At 36.2% G+C, this 16,870-nt stretch overlaps 1 protein-coding gene across 1 annotated transcript in view; it reads left to right on the top strand.

The window, feature by feature from the left end:
- Positions 1-16,544, top strand: part of LOC105389464 — a 38,876-nt gene extending 22,332 nt beyond the window's left edge. Inside the window, exons 3-6 of the mRNA XM_048626691.1 lie at positions 5,163-5,376; positions 6,176-6,276; positions 10,519-10,633; positions 14,424-16,544. Of these exons, the coding sequence (XP_048482648.1) occupies positions 5,163-5,376; positions 6,176-6,276; positions 10,519-10,633; positions 14,424-14,567 (574 nt within the window). The 3' untranslated portion in view covers positions 14,568-16,544. The remainder of the gene's footprint in view (positions 1-5,162; positions 5,377-6,175; positions 6,277-10,518; positions 10,634-14,423) is intronic.
- The last annotated feature ends 326 nt before the right edge of the window (positions 16,545-16,870 follow it).

Here is a 16,870-nt window from a genome sequence, read left to right as displayed (position 1 = left end):
CAATAAACCTGTTTCCTAAATTTCAACTCGCCCCGAGGATAATATAGCAAGGCATTTTACCCAATGCAGCAAACCCGATCCCGTACCAACTAACCGATCGAGAACAACACAAATAACATAAGTAACAAACCCGCAGCATTTGGCCGGCATCTTCCGAAGTTTGAGCGACTCAGGTTTTGCAAATGAGCTCGGCAAAACGAGCATTCAAATACTGAATACAGTTAAACAAACTTATCCTTCAGTAGGCGAGTATCTTTGAGAGCCGATACAGAAAGCCCCAGTCGGCCATTACCGCTCCATGCGACTTATGATATGCACCTACGTCATCTTATTATATATAATATAATATAAACACTCACACCTTCCGCTCAGTAGTCAGGGTCACTATAACTACTACTACGCCATCCGGTCGTCGTCATCGTAGCCTCATCTTGTTCTTCTGAAAAATACGTTAGTTACTTTTTTCAGATCAGTATCCGTCTTGGAAATGTAGGTATGTACAAAAAAAAGATCCCGACGAATTGAGAACCTCCTCCTTTTTTTGAAGTCGGTTAATAAATCAATGAAACAGTCAAGGTAAAGTTAATACCTGTCTACAGAAAATCTGAACATCAAAGTGTGCTCTTTTGATGGACTAATTAAAACATCGTGCTACCATCCAGCCCTATGCTTCCCCAACTTTAGCCTAAGAGCTGCGTCAGTGAAGTTGAGTGCAAGTTGTGTAAACGGAATAAGGAGCCAGTTAGCTCATCTTAATTTAGTGTTCTTGTTTGCGGCAAATAGCAATTTGGGCCGCTTGTTTTAGTCAGTCTGTTTCGAAGACTCCTAGTCTGTTTGGACACCGAGTTCGTAGACAAAGTAGCTAAATAAAAAAAAAATAGTTACCAAATAGTACTGATAGTGCGAAATGCAATGAGGATTTCGTAGGACCGCACTAATTGAATTACAATTATCTCATATTGGCGTATTTGTTATAAATTTCGCCTTGGAACAATTCATTATTGAAAAAAGGAACTTTTTTTCTTATTGAAGTAAGTCTTTATCTGTCATGGTACCCTTACTGCAAATAAGGTATATACTTACTTACATCTGAAGGTGCAGCTAATAACTGACCTAAGACAATTCATTTTTCTTCTCACCTACTTACCGTTATTTCTAATCAGGTTAAAGAACTCTCGTGTGTGTACACTCCGTTGAAATCTGAGTCTAAATAAACAAACACACCGTTACGTTTGTTATATTTAGTGGACAGCTACGTCACCCCTACTTGGCCTTTGTCCAGATGTCAAGTGTTGGTCAAATTCGTTCGGCTTTGTAATTTCAATTTGTACGTAGGTACTAAGAAATTGAAAATCTGATGAAAACGTGAGGTCAATCTTGGAAAAACTGAATAGGTTCGAACTTTCGAAGGTATGTAGACTTTTACTCGCGATTTATGCTTCGAATTTAAAGGTTATCCGTGGAAAAACTATAACCTTTTAGGTAAAATTTCATTTTGATGATAATTTAATAAATTAAGTCAATAAATTATGAACAGCGGAAAATTTTCACTAATAGGTACGTGTAATACGTGTATACCTAATTATTGCTATAATGGTTCTCCCCTCTAACAAACTCGTTATTTATTATCGTTATTGTATGTGTCACGACGATTGAAGCGTGTGAAGCTAATTAATCAATAATCATATTTATTGACAAGATAAATAAAATAACATAATTACCTTACTATAAAGTAGCCTTACATAAACTGAATTACAAATGCTATGATTTCTGCCCAAATAGGTAACTCGACTACAGTTCTACCTGTAACGGAAATATATTACATTTATTTACTTTGCGAGTAAACATTGGACTAACTAACAAAATTGAAACTGCTAATTGCAACCTTATTGACAGAGCTAATTAGTACGATGTAGCAGCCAACGTATTTGTTCGTTATTTTGTACCTATGTTTAATGACGTTTGTACGTGGAAGTACCATACAATTATAAGTTATCGTAGATATTTTATGGAAACAATAAACGATTAATGTATATGTATCATAGATACTTATATTATCCAATATAAGTAGAAAGAAGATTCAATTTACGCAACTATGTTGTGTAAATAATTTGTTGACCATATTAGATAATCACTTTAATTACTCTTTTTTGGCACAGAGCCATTTGATTTACCCCTGTTAACCCTAGAGTAGTCGCGCCATTTTTTGTGACGCGAGTGCTCGCGTGACGGCATTTTGCCGCACATATTAAAATGTATTTTTTGGACACTTAATAATTACGAAAACTTATAAATGCATATAATTTGAATAAAATGAATCATATGGTATTAGAAAAAGTAATATTTATAGTTTTTATATTATAATTGTTCAATATATGAGCTATCGTTCATGCTTTGGGAAAAATTTTGATCTTTTAGGTATAAATTTGTCTTAAGCCACACAAAATCAACAAATCTCAAAATTATTAAAAAAATTAGAAGTTATCGTCATCTACAGCATTTATTTTAGCAACAAAGTACTGAAACATGAACACAAAGGGTTCGTTGCACATTAACTTTCTTCATGTATTGCACCCTTTTTTGACCTGCTATTTTTCTTATATGGACATAGTTATAGGCATGTACCCTCTCTTCTTTAGGGTGTTTTTTGTTGGTCCGGTGGTACAAAACGGGAGATTTGTACCACCGGACCAATAAAAAATACTTATGTACTGTCCATATGTAAGATTCTATTGTTATACGTGGTGTAGTTATAGGCAGAGCTATTTTTCCAGGTAAATTCTTCGTAAAATTAACTTGTTAGTAAATTAACAAAATTATATCGTAAATCGAATGTAAACTGAAATAGACACATACCTAAATCTAATTTACATTATTATTACCAAAAAACACTGAAAAACTAACAATATTTCATAACAATTGTAAAAAAAATAACTTTAATTTCACTGACGCGAGTGCTCGCGCAGTGAGCATTTTGCCGCCGCGTGCGACACACTCTCTTCAATTCTCCCTTCCTGCTGTAACCTGTGCACTGAATTTCTCCAAATTTACGTAACATGTAGGAGAAGACCGAGAGGGCAGCTACATGGACGCTGGACCTTGAGGAGTCTATAGTTCACAAAATAATAAACATTATTTGCTGAGGGCGGCAAAATGCTCATAGCGCGAGCACTCTAGGGTTAATAAGTATCTGCATTAAATATATGCACAAATAGATAGGTATACTTACTTACTTACTTACTTACTCCGCTGGCTCAGCGACCCGAAGTGGATCTTGGCCTCAGACACAAGAAGTCGCCACTGGTCTCTATCCTGCGCAGTCGCTCTCCAGTCGCCTGCCTGTAGTTGGCGCAGGTCCTTGCCGACTTCATCGCTCCAGCGATATTTGGGACGGCCAACAGGTCTACGACCGCTTGGTACTCCAAGGTAGGCCCTCTTGGCAGCGCGATCCTCCCCCATCCTTTGCAGATGACCAAGCCAACGGAGTCGCTGGGATTTAATTTGACCAATGATGTTTGGCTCAGAAATCAGGTCTTCGATTTCCTGGTTCTTCCGTACTCTCCAGCTACCATCTTCCCTCCTAGTTGGTCCGAGCATTTTCCTCATCACCTTTCTTTCCGCAACCAGAAGTTTATTCTCTTCCTTGAGAGTGAGTGTCCAAGCCTCAGAGCCATACATCAAGATCGGCCGGATTACGGTTTTATAAATTCGGATCTTGGTTTTCCTGCTGAGAAGCTTTGATCGTAATCAAAGCCACGATCAAAGAGATAGGTATATTCAATCTAAATTAAACATTGTTACTATGATACAATTAAGTAGGTAAAAGTACTTTCTAAATAAGGGCATGACTGACAGACGCTAGCGACCCTGCTTCCTGGGCGCAGCATGAGGTCGCAGGTTCGAATCTCGCCCAGGGCAAACTTTCATGAGATGAACGCTGCCGCTCTGGTCTAGACAGTTGTAGTTTATCTGATACACCTAATGACCTGTACCAGGTTCTACCCAGTGAGAACCCGTTTCTGAACGCCACGTTGGAGACCTCCTGAAGTCCTGTCATATTTTTATTAAAGATTTAAAAAACCTGTATATTCAGTTAACTACTCCGCTCCTCATAACTTCGCTCCTCCGCTCCGATATACCCTAATTACGGGAACACCCAAATATTCCGAAAAACTTTTTTCCGAATTTGAAAACACCGAATATGTAATTTACGAAATATTGCAATACCGATTTTTTAAAATGCCGAATTCTAAAAATCACGTAAATTATAATTTCGAATATTATAATCACGAAGATTTGTTATTACGATTGTCAAATACACGAACGTTAAAAATACGATTACTTAAGCTTACGAAAAATAAAATACCGATCTATTATAATCACGAAAAATTCAAATCCCGATCGAAAATGTGATAATTCATGATTTTGACAAAAAAACCATAAACGTCTTAAAAACCTTAGACCCAAAACCTAAAGATAGGTGCGACGACGAGCAAAGCGAGGAGGAGCGTGATAGGTGCACATAGATATCGAAAACAAAGCGGAGCGCAGCGAAGCGGAGCGGAGCGTCTCAAATAATATAGCTTAAAAAATATTGTTAAATTGTATACGGATTATGCTGTTAATAAACACACTATTCTTAATAACTATTTCTTGTTCACTAAGATACATTCGGGAATTCGTATTTTCGGAATATTAAAACTTCGGGATTCGTAATTTTAACAATTCGATATAATAAAAAGTCGTACTTTTAAAACATCGAAATAATAATATTCGGAAAATTGACTTTCGTTATTTTAATAAATATGTTGTTTGAAATTTCGTTTATTAACCTATTCGTGATTTTCGTTATTCGGAAACTTAAAATTCGGGATTGTGAATTATTCGGAATTATGAAATTCGTAATTTTAAAAATCGTTATTTTCATATTCGTAAAAAAGTAATTCGGATTTATGTAGTGTACCCCCTAATTACACGTACCGAGTAGAGTGGCCGACACAGTATCATCGGCCGAGCACTCGGTCCATTGCTAGCCGCTCATTGGTCGAGGATCGGCCGAGGGTACTGTCTCGCCACTCTGCTCGGTAGGTGTAACAATTGCAATACCGCGCTCTCGTGACTTTCTGCCTCCATAATCTCACCAACCTAATCCTTTGTTCCAGTGAACTCCGCGCCGGCATCAAATGCATAGATAACTACACAGACATCTGCATGGAGAAGAACGAGCGCATGGTGTTCCGCCGCATCTACTCGGGCATCACCGGGGTGGTCACGGAGCTGTGCACGCGAGGCGCGTATCAAGACGAGTACCTGCGCCACGCCGACTGTGTTAAAAATGTCAGGCCTGAATATGAGAAGTGCAGCAAGAAGTATGAGGTATAGTATATGTAGTAACTAGTAATAAAACACATACAAAAGATTATATTCTTCCGTCGCATCTACTCGGGCATCACGGGGGTGGTCACGGAGCTGTGCACGCGAGGCGCGTACCAAGACGAGTATCTACGTCATGCCGATTGCGTCAAGAACGTCAGGCCAGAGTATGAGAAGTGTAGCAAGAAGTATGAGGTATAGTATTTATGTAATATGTAGTAATAAAACACATACAAAGAATATATTCTTCCGCCGCATCTACTCGGGCATCACCGGGGTGGTCACGGAGTTGTGCACGCGAGGCGCATATCAAGACGATTACTTGCGCCACGCCGACTGTGTCAAGAACGTCAGGCCGGAGTATGAGAAGTGTAGCAAGAAGTATGAGGTACAGTATATGTAGCAATAAAACACATACAAAGAATACATTCTTCCTCCGCATCTACTCAGGCAAGATATGTCAGATAGATCTTTATTTACCATAGCACCGAAACCGAAATACACATTATTCGTCATTCTTGTGAACTATGTGTCTTTGTCTTTATATGTGACGTAAATTTATTAACTTAGGGTAATATCTTGAGGTTTATAATCTCACTAATAGATTTAAGTCTAAGGGTTTGTACACAAAACTGCGATTGCGACGTCCCATCGCAAAAAACTGAGACAGTAATGAAGCATTCTCCCTGAAAAACTGTCAAAACCGTCGTAGTTTTGTGTACAAGCGCTAAGAGTATGTTAAGTTCAGCGAAACTTTTTTAAATTGAAATAGTATGTTTTTTAATTTTAATTTAATATCTAGGTGACCCTGACCATGCTGAGCAACCACCAGCAGAACGCGCAGTACGCGACGGACGAGGCGGACGCCGCCAGCCACGAGGACTACTTGAGGACCGTGTGCTGGTGAGTACGGGGTTGGGGTTTGTACGGGGTTTGTAGTAAGGGGCAGAAAAACCTGACTTTACCTGACCCCCATCAGAAGCATTGTTACTGTGAGAGAGGGGGTCAGGTTTCTCTGCACCTGACCGTACTACCCGCACGAGTTAACTTGACACCAGAGCCCCTATCACAGGTTATCGTAGCGACGGACGAGGCGGACGCCGCCAGCCACGAGGATTACTTGAGGACCGTGTGCTGGTGAGTGAAGTGTTGGCGTTTGTCTGATGTGGCCATAGGTATCACCTTTGTCTTTGATCCACATCATTACGAAATCGGGAGGCGGTAGTGCCACGGCCAAGTCGAGCGAAAACAGCGGCACGGCCTTATTGTTTATATTTTTCCAACTCATGGTGTTGCATTTTATGTGAAAAATTATCGTATTTGTTAAAACTTGGTGACTAAAGTTAAATTATTTATTATTATCCAACAAACTTCTATAAATTCGTTTAAGACCAATATTGTGGTTGAATCGTGCTCACCACTTGTAATCCTTTAAAATCTCTTCTAAAATTACAATCACAATGTTTAGCCATTGGTCAAAGTAACTAACTCTAGATGTTTAATATTCATCAAAGGATCTTTTGCCACTTTTACTTTACCGTATTTTCTACGACTTCCTCGAATTAATTAATAAACTTTCTAGTACAAAGCCGATAATATTCCAGTGAAATTTCACCCGAATCGTCGAAATTATAAGTTATCCGAACTTTTCTGTCAAGCCAAGAAGCCAAGTTGAAGTTTTATTATCATGAATAATTATATATATATATATATATATATATATATATTAGCATGACTTATGCATTTTCTATTCATACTTCATTCTTTCTGCCTGCTGTAGGTACTTATTTAAAGCCTGTACAAGGACGAGTTGTAAAATATATATATATATATATTTTACAACTCGTCCTTGTACAGGCTTTAAATAAGTACCTACAGCAGGCAGAAAGAATGAAGTATGAATAGAAAATGCATAAGTCATGCTAATGATGATAATGTACAGAAATATACCTACTTTTCTGAAATTCTACCAAGAAACGAGTTTAGACCCAGCACTTAGGCTATACCACTTCATAACCCCGTTCGGCAAATTGAACTGTCAGCGACTGTCACCAGCCCTCCGCAAAGTGGTGGAAACCTGAAACGCTGAATATTTGAGGAGCATTTTAATAAAACATGGCATCGACGAGGAACTTCTTGTTTGATCCCTAATTGGTTGTTTGAAGTGCGCCTGCCTCTGACCACTGTCATAATCACCCGTGTCGACGAACTTCGCAACTACTCCTGGTGCTTAGTTGCCAGCCACTTCGGATTTCAGATCGGTATAGATATTGGCAACTTAAAATGCGTAATATAGATAGATAGAATATTCTTTATTTGTACACACACATAAAATAAACTTACATAACTTAAATACATATGTACAAAAATGGCCGTCTTATCGCTTAAATAGATATACATTGGGCATTGGAATCGGCCATAACTTCCGTAAGTTAACGTATTACATAAATATGATGTTAAGTAGATACCCTTCTCCTATTCAGTCCGGGTTGCCAAACATCTATATCTTCATAAATATACATATTGTATACTTGTTAAATGCACTTACACAAGTTTTTCAGAATGTACAATACGTTTTATGTGGATGGTCAGTTTACCTTTGCACATTAATACCAAAATAAATAAATGTTCATCGAGAAAAAATATAGTTTCAAATACCCAAAGTAAATGTAAACATTTAGAAATATATCGAATGGTACATGGGTAAAATAGAAAAATATGAATGTTTTGTTTATACAACTGTGCGTCAATGCCGTGTCTATGGAATTATGGTAACATTTAACCTGTATTGTATAGTGTAGGTTTTGTTTAAAATTATATGCCTTCGAAATTATACGTGCATACCTAGAAGGATAATAATTATACCTATGTAACACGTACCCACACTAAGGAAAGCTATAGATCGCATGCATTGGCGTGCTCTGGGAGAGGCCTACGTCCAGCAGTGGACTGCTATAGGCTGATGATGACGATTATGAGCACCTACATGCACATATACCACATACATACGCAGTAACATATGTTATGTAGTTGTTAAAAGTAAATATTTATTGTTCGTATAAATTTATCATTACTATGGATACATAGCAGGATATCTGATTGTTCTTATCAAACCACGATTTGTTTGATAAAATCATTGATTTGCCGGTGTAAAATATTCGAATAAATAAATAAATAAATTCCTTACAAATAGTACTCCAAAAAATATCTCTAATTGCCTTGTAAAACAACATTCAAATTATACTTCCGTTAACATCCTCACTTGAAAAACAACGCAGTAAATGCTAATATTATACTATGCTAATAAGCTCATGCCAAAATTACCATTTATCGGCCCATTACGTTTTTCATGTAATTATTATCAATAATCGTTAATAGCACATTAGTAGCTATCGTTAATCACTGTGTATAGCCTTTTAATTTAGGCTCGGCTGTTGCGTGAATACGAAAATTATTCCAATAAATATTATCATAATAAGGGATGTGATCCTATCTACGTACATACATAGTTATTTGGCTTATTTACTTCAGCTAGCCATCTAGCCATATATGATAAATCAAATACAGTAAAACATTGCTTTTGGGAGTCATGATATTTAATGTTATTGATATGTATTTTTATTCTGAAAATACTGAAAGAAAATATAGTGTACAAATATACTCGGGCTGTTTACAGTGTAAAAAATAATTACCCACATATTTCTTTAGTATCACAGGATTCACACACCAATGCGCGGCCTTGCCTGCCAGTCACAATGGAAAGATAAACAAAATAAACAAAAACAACACAATTTCCGGAAAAACTGCAAAACACAACGCGAAAATTGTAAAAACTTGCGCTGAAAATAAAATAGATAGAACGAAATGGAACCAACGTTTTAAATCAACTTATAAAAACTGTCCTGGCCTCGCCTCGTTCTAGCAATATGAATATCATCGCCAGTTCGCACAACACATTAAACAATTAGTTAGATACAGTAAAAAAATAAGACCAGCTTTGCGATTCTGTAAAGTCAGACATGTCAATTCGATCTTCATGCTCCCTTCACCTTTTACTTCACGTATGTCATCTCATACATTATTTGTCAAAATCTCGAAATTGCGGAAATTACAGAATGCCAATTTCAAAACTCACTCCGGATTCAGAATCGAGTTTTGGCAATTAGCTTTATAGAATCGCAAGGCAGTAACTATACCATATACTATATACTTTCCTCATTAAACTTTAGTAAACAATTTAACAGTTGCTTAGGCGGATTATCATCGGATTGGAAAGATTTCTTTCAGCGTAATTTACACCGTAATCTTTGTAACTTTTGAAAACTAAACACTAACACCGCAGTTGGAAAATTTAGGGCCACTTGCACCAACATATCAAATCTAGATTTAGTGTTAAATCTCGATTTAGTATCAAATTTTATATGGATTGACGTTTCTTAAATCGAGATTTGACACTAAATCTAGATTTAAATGTTTGTGCAAGTGGCCCTTAGTCTAGTCGGTGTTGAAAATACCTTGCTATGAAATAGGTCACAACTTGTGAATGGCTCACCCGCTTTTCATGAAATGTACTTCGCGACACTTGATCAAGTCGCCGACAAAAATATACTTGCTAAAGTCGCTTGGTTTATTATAATGCTATTTTATATGGCCTTGTATAATGGCCCAAGAACTTGAAATATGTAAATTTTAAAGAAGTACAGTAAAGTAGGTACGATTTAGGAGTTTTGAAAGCTGAAGCTTAACGAAGCCTACACTGTATTCATCATCAGCCCTTATTTCTTCACTGCTGACTCTTAGCTCACCCAAGGCACTCTGATGGCATGGACCTTTCTTATCTTGCCACCCAATTATCCAAGGAGTATCGCAACACTTTGTCATGAACCTTCCTGACCTTACCACTACTTATACCGGACTCCTGTCTAAGGAGGTCGTCCCGCTAAGATGTATTATTACTTACTCCGCTGGCTCAGCGACCCGAAGTGGATCTTGGCCTCTGACAAAAGAAGTCGCCACTATGGTCTCTATCCTGCTCTCCAGTCGCCTGCCTATAGTTGGCGCAGGTTCTTGCTTTTATCGCTCCAGCGGTATTTGGGACTGCATTGTTTACGTAATTTATTAAAAGCAGTCTCAACTTGGTTCCAGCTCGTTCCAAGAGTACCTGGTGTGTTCGGAGCAGACGGTGCAAGCGGCGTGCGGGGACGAGGCGGCTCTCTTCACCAGCGCATTCCTCAAGAGAATGGCCTCCAACATCATTAAGGTAATTAAGATATCATCATCACAATCCATCACGTCTCCACTGCTGTGGCATGGGTCTCCTTCCAATGAAGAAAGGGTTTAAGCCTTGTCCAACACGCTGGCCTAGTGCGGGTTGGTGGACACCAACACTCCAACACAAGCAAGCTTGAGAGAGTTATGAGGATATTTTTTTAAGTATCGAACATACGAGTACATTTGAGCCAGAAAACATTGAATTGAACCGGTCCCCAGTGACGTATTAATATTATAGGTATGACGTACGTAAGGTAAGACGTAAAGACTGATCTTTTCACCACGGGTTTCGGTCATGCTTTGAAAATCTTAGATAAGTAGGCTAGGCTGATAAAAAAAGATTTTCATAATTTTATAGACAACTTGGCTGCGCTGTAGGTACTATAAATATAATACAGTGAAACCTGGTTAAGTGACACTTCAAGGGTCCTGCAATATCGTTTCACTTAGAGGTATTCCACTTACCCAGTGTCTCAGATATGCAGGTATAAATAAATATCTGTCTCATTTACAGAGGGTTCCATTAATAGAGGTGAGAATACAGGTTATTTCAGAAATACAGGTGCAATCATTAAATAAAATTAATTTAATATATATTTTTTATTCATTCTTTAAAATTCAGCACAAACTTCTTTGCGTGTCTTCCCACTGTCATAAAAGGATATTAAATTCAGTTTTTCACGTAATGATCACGATTGTAGCTTTCGTTTTGGCATTTTTTTAAATTTAAACATCTGTATGATAGTAAAAAGATCCTAAAACTGAAGGTTGAACATTGAACGGAACTGAACTGAAGCTCAAAATTTGTACTTACGTACTTGGAATTACCTGTGGAATTTGTGGGTAGAATAAGAATGAGTAAAACAAACAATGTTATCTCAGTTACAGAGGTTTATGCATATAAAATTTACTCGCTGTCTCAGTTATAGAGGTAACTATGATGATAAATCGAAAGAACAAATCCCAGATATAGAGGCTTACCTCGTCCCACAAACAGAGGTAATTCAGTGCCAAAGTGTTGGTTTCTCACTTATCCAGGTCCCACTTAACCAGGTTTCACTGTACAACAAAAACCAAAATACCTATAAACAACTTTAATTCGCTTAACAATGAGTAGTGCGAGGTGTTAAATGTTACAGGCTTACAGGCTATCCTGTAAAGCCTATGCGTAACGTTTCATAGCTTATGTTATTGTTATTATTTTGTGATATACGAAGCTAGAGCAGATCAGGTCAGAATCATCTCATAATCAGTGCTTTAATAAACTTTAGCATGAAGTTTCAGTTCAGGATAGATGTTGAGGAGGACAAACTTAGCTCTCGGGCTTAGAAACATGATTACATTACAAGTAACGGTGCATCTTACATCACATATTATGCCCCGCGTGCCCTTACACCTGGCATGTACTGCTCATGACCGCTACCGAATTCAATTTTCAAATTCAAATGTAATTATTACATGTGGGATTAGGTGGTAATAATGAGTTGATTAGTTAAGTACAAAATTGGAAACAATTTTGGAAATGTAGGTATTCAGACACGCTTAGAAGAAGAAGAATTTACGACCTACCTTTTCAATATTTCTGCACCGTATTATTCAGCTAAGTATACGAGGTATTCTGCTTTTCAGTCAGTTTCACTCTGAGGGTTGAAACACAGAGCGGGGCAGAGTGAAGCGTGCCCCGGCATGTGAAGTGGAATCGTAAATTAGTATTTATCAGATACCTGCGCGTTGCCGAAGTGAAACTGAATATTTGCGCTCAGCAGTAGGGGCTTCGCTTGTTTAGGTAGCTTTGAAGGTATTCTATTTAGTTGTTGAATAGGGAGCTATTTTTAACGTAATATGTGTTAGTTCTGTCTTAAACTTGCCAAGTGTGGGAATTACGTCAAAACAAAAAGGAAATCGGATTAGCCATTAGGAAACTATGCTACCGTGATACACAGACACGTTAAACTTTTAACACCCCTATTTTTCCGTCGGGTTAAAAAGAAGCGAAGAAATAGCAATGTAGTCTCTGCCTACCTCGCAAGAGATTATTGGCGTGAGTGTTATCAATTCAATATTTATTTTATTGAAATGCCAATCCAAAGAAATACGAGTGCGGGAATGGGAGTTGATGTGGTTAATTCACCACAGCTTTGACATTTGAATGGCGATGCATTTAATTAAATATTGAACTGCGCGAATTCATCAATGAAAATGATGACATATTTTTTGGTTAGTCGAAATAAGTATAATCCGATATGTAATGGGCTGTGCGTGACAGATTCCATTTACATTTGACCACATTTTCGGTGATCACTGCGATTGTTTTATAGATTTAAATTGCAATGATTAATGATTCATTGTTGATTGGATAGGTATGCTATAATATTAAAAAAAAGGTGTTATATTAAAGGTACCTAATTTTCGTTTCATAAACACGTTAATGAACATTGAAAGTATTAAATAAACACTTTGATCTTAATGTTTATTAAATAACTCGTTATTAAGTAAGAAAGGTGAAATATCCAGCCGGTCTCAGACATAATTGTCAACCAACATCGAAGTGTATTTAAGTAGATTTTTTTCGTTGTTCTCTTAAGTTCTTGAATGGAATCCGCAGCTTCGCGCCGCGAGATAAACAATTCATTCCTAGACGCGGCTAAGTTATCAAAGCAATTTCGCCCGAAGCGTAGAACCTTAAACTTGCAAGTAAACTAATGTGTCTTGTGGACAGTAATTAACATCTAGAACGTTCCATTTAGTGGAGTTGGCAAATGACTCCCAGCGCCGCAAGTGCGAGTGACAAGTTTAGCTCCAACACTACAAACCGAGGATGTGGCGCTAGGCCCGCCACTAATGGTATCCGGGGTATCTGTGGGTGCTGACCATAGTCATCAACACTAGGTACATGTATATGTATATCTTATACATGCATGTATGTGATCTAGAATCCCCAAATTTTCGATTAAAGTAAAAAAAAACAACAGATAATAGTTCTGGAGATAGTGGCGCTTTACAGTTTTGATATTTTTTATTCGCAGAACTTATACTGATTTTTTTTCACCATCCATGTCACTATTTAATGCAGAAGTCTGTTCAAGATATAAACACTCATGATTGAAAACGGAAATTGAAATCGTGTATTCCATTTTGAGTAAAAAGTAATTTTGCAGTTTATCCGGCGAACTGAATAAATAGTCATGCATCATATCGAATAATCTGGATCGTGCGAGAATGCACGCGTTCAACATTTCACTCGTCAACGTTTTTGTCACACTCAAATTGGTTTATCGTCACAAAATGTATGTTAATTTAATATCACATAACTTGACCTGCTGTGTAACTGCATTTCAGATATTTTAATGGAATTCACGTGCGGTATAGTATACTTTTTAATTAACTGCAAAGCGTTCGAAAGCGGAATTGCGATGATGATGGCTCTTAACTGACTCTCAATAAAATGTTATAATGAAATTTCCGCTTCCCATCCTTTTATCACCCCTCTTCAACCTTTAGTACGTTGTTCACTCTTGGACACGGACAATGAGACAATGCATTATGAAGCTCACCCTTTCTTGTGTGTATCACGAAGATTTCAACAGGATGTTGCTAAAATAGTATAGTAAGCGGAAAGGGGGTGACTCTGCTCATCATTCTAAAATACATGTGGTATATTCTTCTTCCTGCGACACCTGACCCCCTTTCGGCTTACCCTTTATTTAACATCCTGTACAACGCTGTTACTTTTTATACATATATTTCATTTATTTAAGTTTTTTCTCTTTATCTTTTAGAACTTCTGCTTGGAGTATAGAGGACAAGAATGCGGGTTGCCTGGAAAAGCGGCGGCCGTCGACCAAAGCACGATGCTGCTCGGAGCCGCCATCTTCTCCCATCTGACAGTTGCGTATCTGACAGGACAACTGTTTCCCGCGTAAAAAACAAGTTATTTTAGGAAAATAGTGTTTTTCAAAATATGTAGTTATTTTTGTGCGTTACTCAAGTTATGGTTGAAATGAGAATGTGGTTCGACTGGATGAAGATTTTGTAAATAATAATTGTAGGTGTATGCTCATAAGTTCCTCTAAATATTAAAATTATCCAGTCATTTTAGCGTCATTATGGCTTACACGTTACATACAGTTTAATAAATATTGTTCCTTAATAAGTCATAAGTTACCGTACAACAAAGTTATTAAAATAACTCTTGCCAAAAAATGTTCGTAGTTAAAATCAGCGACTGTGTTAAAAGTTGAAAGGTACTATGTAGGTATGTACCTATGTACATTTTATAATTATTCTACCTAAAAATTATGTTTTTTTACTCAATTAAATGTAGCCGTTTGTTTGAATTGTAAATGTATATTTGCTCAAATGTTTGAACGTGGAGCTTTTCTAAATGAATTCCAAATGTAGGTGTAAGTGATGAACGAATTGTGGTTTATATTTTTATTATTTACTTATATAAATGAATGAGCTCAGAGCATCCTGTGATAGTAAAAAAAACTACGTGGTGTTTTACTGAAAATGTATTTCTTACGTTATTTATTTGCTTTGATAGAAGTTGTATTTCGCGAAATTATTAAAAAAAAATGAGTTTTAAAAAAGGCTATTTTGTTTTTAATCGGTTATTATTTTTAATTTGTTAATTCAAGTTTATCATTATTATTAATGATTGTAGTCTATAATAAACGTATAAGGGTCGAAGACCATAAAAATATGGTAATGTAAATATGTAGTGTTAAATAGGTGTTTATATACCTAGGTCCTAGTTGTTTCTATTATGTCAAACGAATATACCTACCAGTTTTGAAAAACGAAATCGTAACCATAAGGCTCTTGTTACCTTTAAAGATTTCGATTTCATTTAAAATATAGTTTATAGCAATTAACCTACCTATATCTTTGTAATCCTGAAAAGCCTTGCCCTTGCTTTTAGGTATTTTCATAATTGTTACAAACATTGTATAAATATGTAATGATATGGTCAAAAAAATCATGTAATTAAGGTATAAATAATTATTTCTGTAAACATCAAATAAATAATTAAGTATTGTATAACTACCGGAGTTCCGGTATTTAAAGTCAAGCAAGAACCAACTCGTCCTTCTAAACAACTTTTATTCTTGGAGAATTTCTTAAACAAACGATTTTATATAGGTATTATTTAATATTTTCTTACATTCTTAGTATGGGGTCTTCAATTATTTTTTAGATATTGTTTTGCAAATTTCCCTCAACAAAAGTTGTTATAAACATATTACGGAGTCCTATCGGCTTAGTGTTAAATAAGTTCATGGTATTTGAGAATTATTATATTTATTAACTTATCTGTAGGATGGTTTTACGTTTATTATATTGAAATCATTGGAAATTATTCAATTTTAGGTTTAAGTCCAGCTTCAAGCATGACTGTAAAACCAGTCTAAGAATAAAACAGAAAATATTTTATTTCCATAAATTTCGTCCAAACATTTTTTTTCTTACATATACAATGTTAAAATTGTTAGTTACGTAATAAAAATGTAACCTTATCTAACCCGTGAAAATTAATCACTAGCTTCTATAGTGAAATGTTATATAGAAAATCTATTATGCAAAGGTTTCGGGTTTATTCAACTGAGATAGGTCACAGCTATTAATCTTAAAATTTATTACTTAAGTCCTCATTATTGCCCTTTGGGCTCCTGACTCCTGATTCAGATATGTGTATATTTGATAGTCCTTTAAAGGTAGGTATTCTAAATTACTTAACAAGAAATCCGTTTATTTAAACAAAAAAAAAGCGGTAACCATTTAAAACATTTTTAGTTCTTATATTTTATAGAAAGTTTATTTTTATTCAGATTGTCAATTAATTATAAAGAAATGAGGGATGTTAATGTTATGGTAACCTTAATATATTTGAAGTTTAATGTATGTATTTTAATCCAAAAAGACGAACCTATTGTAGAATTTTATTGGGAACGTGTGTAGAACCTACATAATTAAATAACCCATATCTTCTTTTGTATACTTCTCTATTTTGTATCATAATTCAATTTACTTACCTACATACATATCACCCATTATTTGTATTATACAGACGTATGTATAAGTAGTTGGAACAAAACCATAATTAATATGAATAAACGCTAGTGAGCAATGAAGAAGTTCCATTCTGACAACTAACGGCCTCAATTATAATATTTTTTTTATGTATATTATTTTAGCTGGTCATATTCTAATGCGCTGTTAAATG

The sequence above is a fragment of the Plutella xylostella genome, chromosome 17 (assembly GCF_932276165.1).
Source record: "Plutella xylostella chromosome 17, ilPluXylo3.1, whole genome shotgun sequence".
NCBI classification, from domain to species: Eukaryota; Metazoa; Arthropoda; class Insecta; order Lepidoptera; family Plutellidae; genus Plutella; species Plutella xylostella.
Note: the sequence above shows the minus strand (reverse complement) of the source record. Positions and strands in the feature narration are given on the sequence as shown.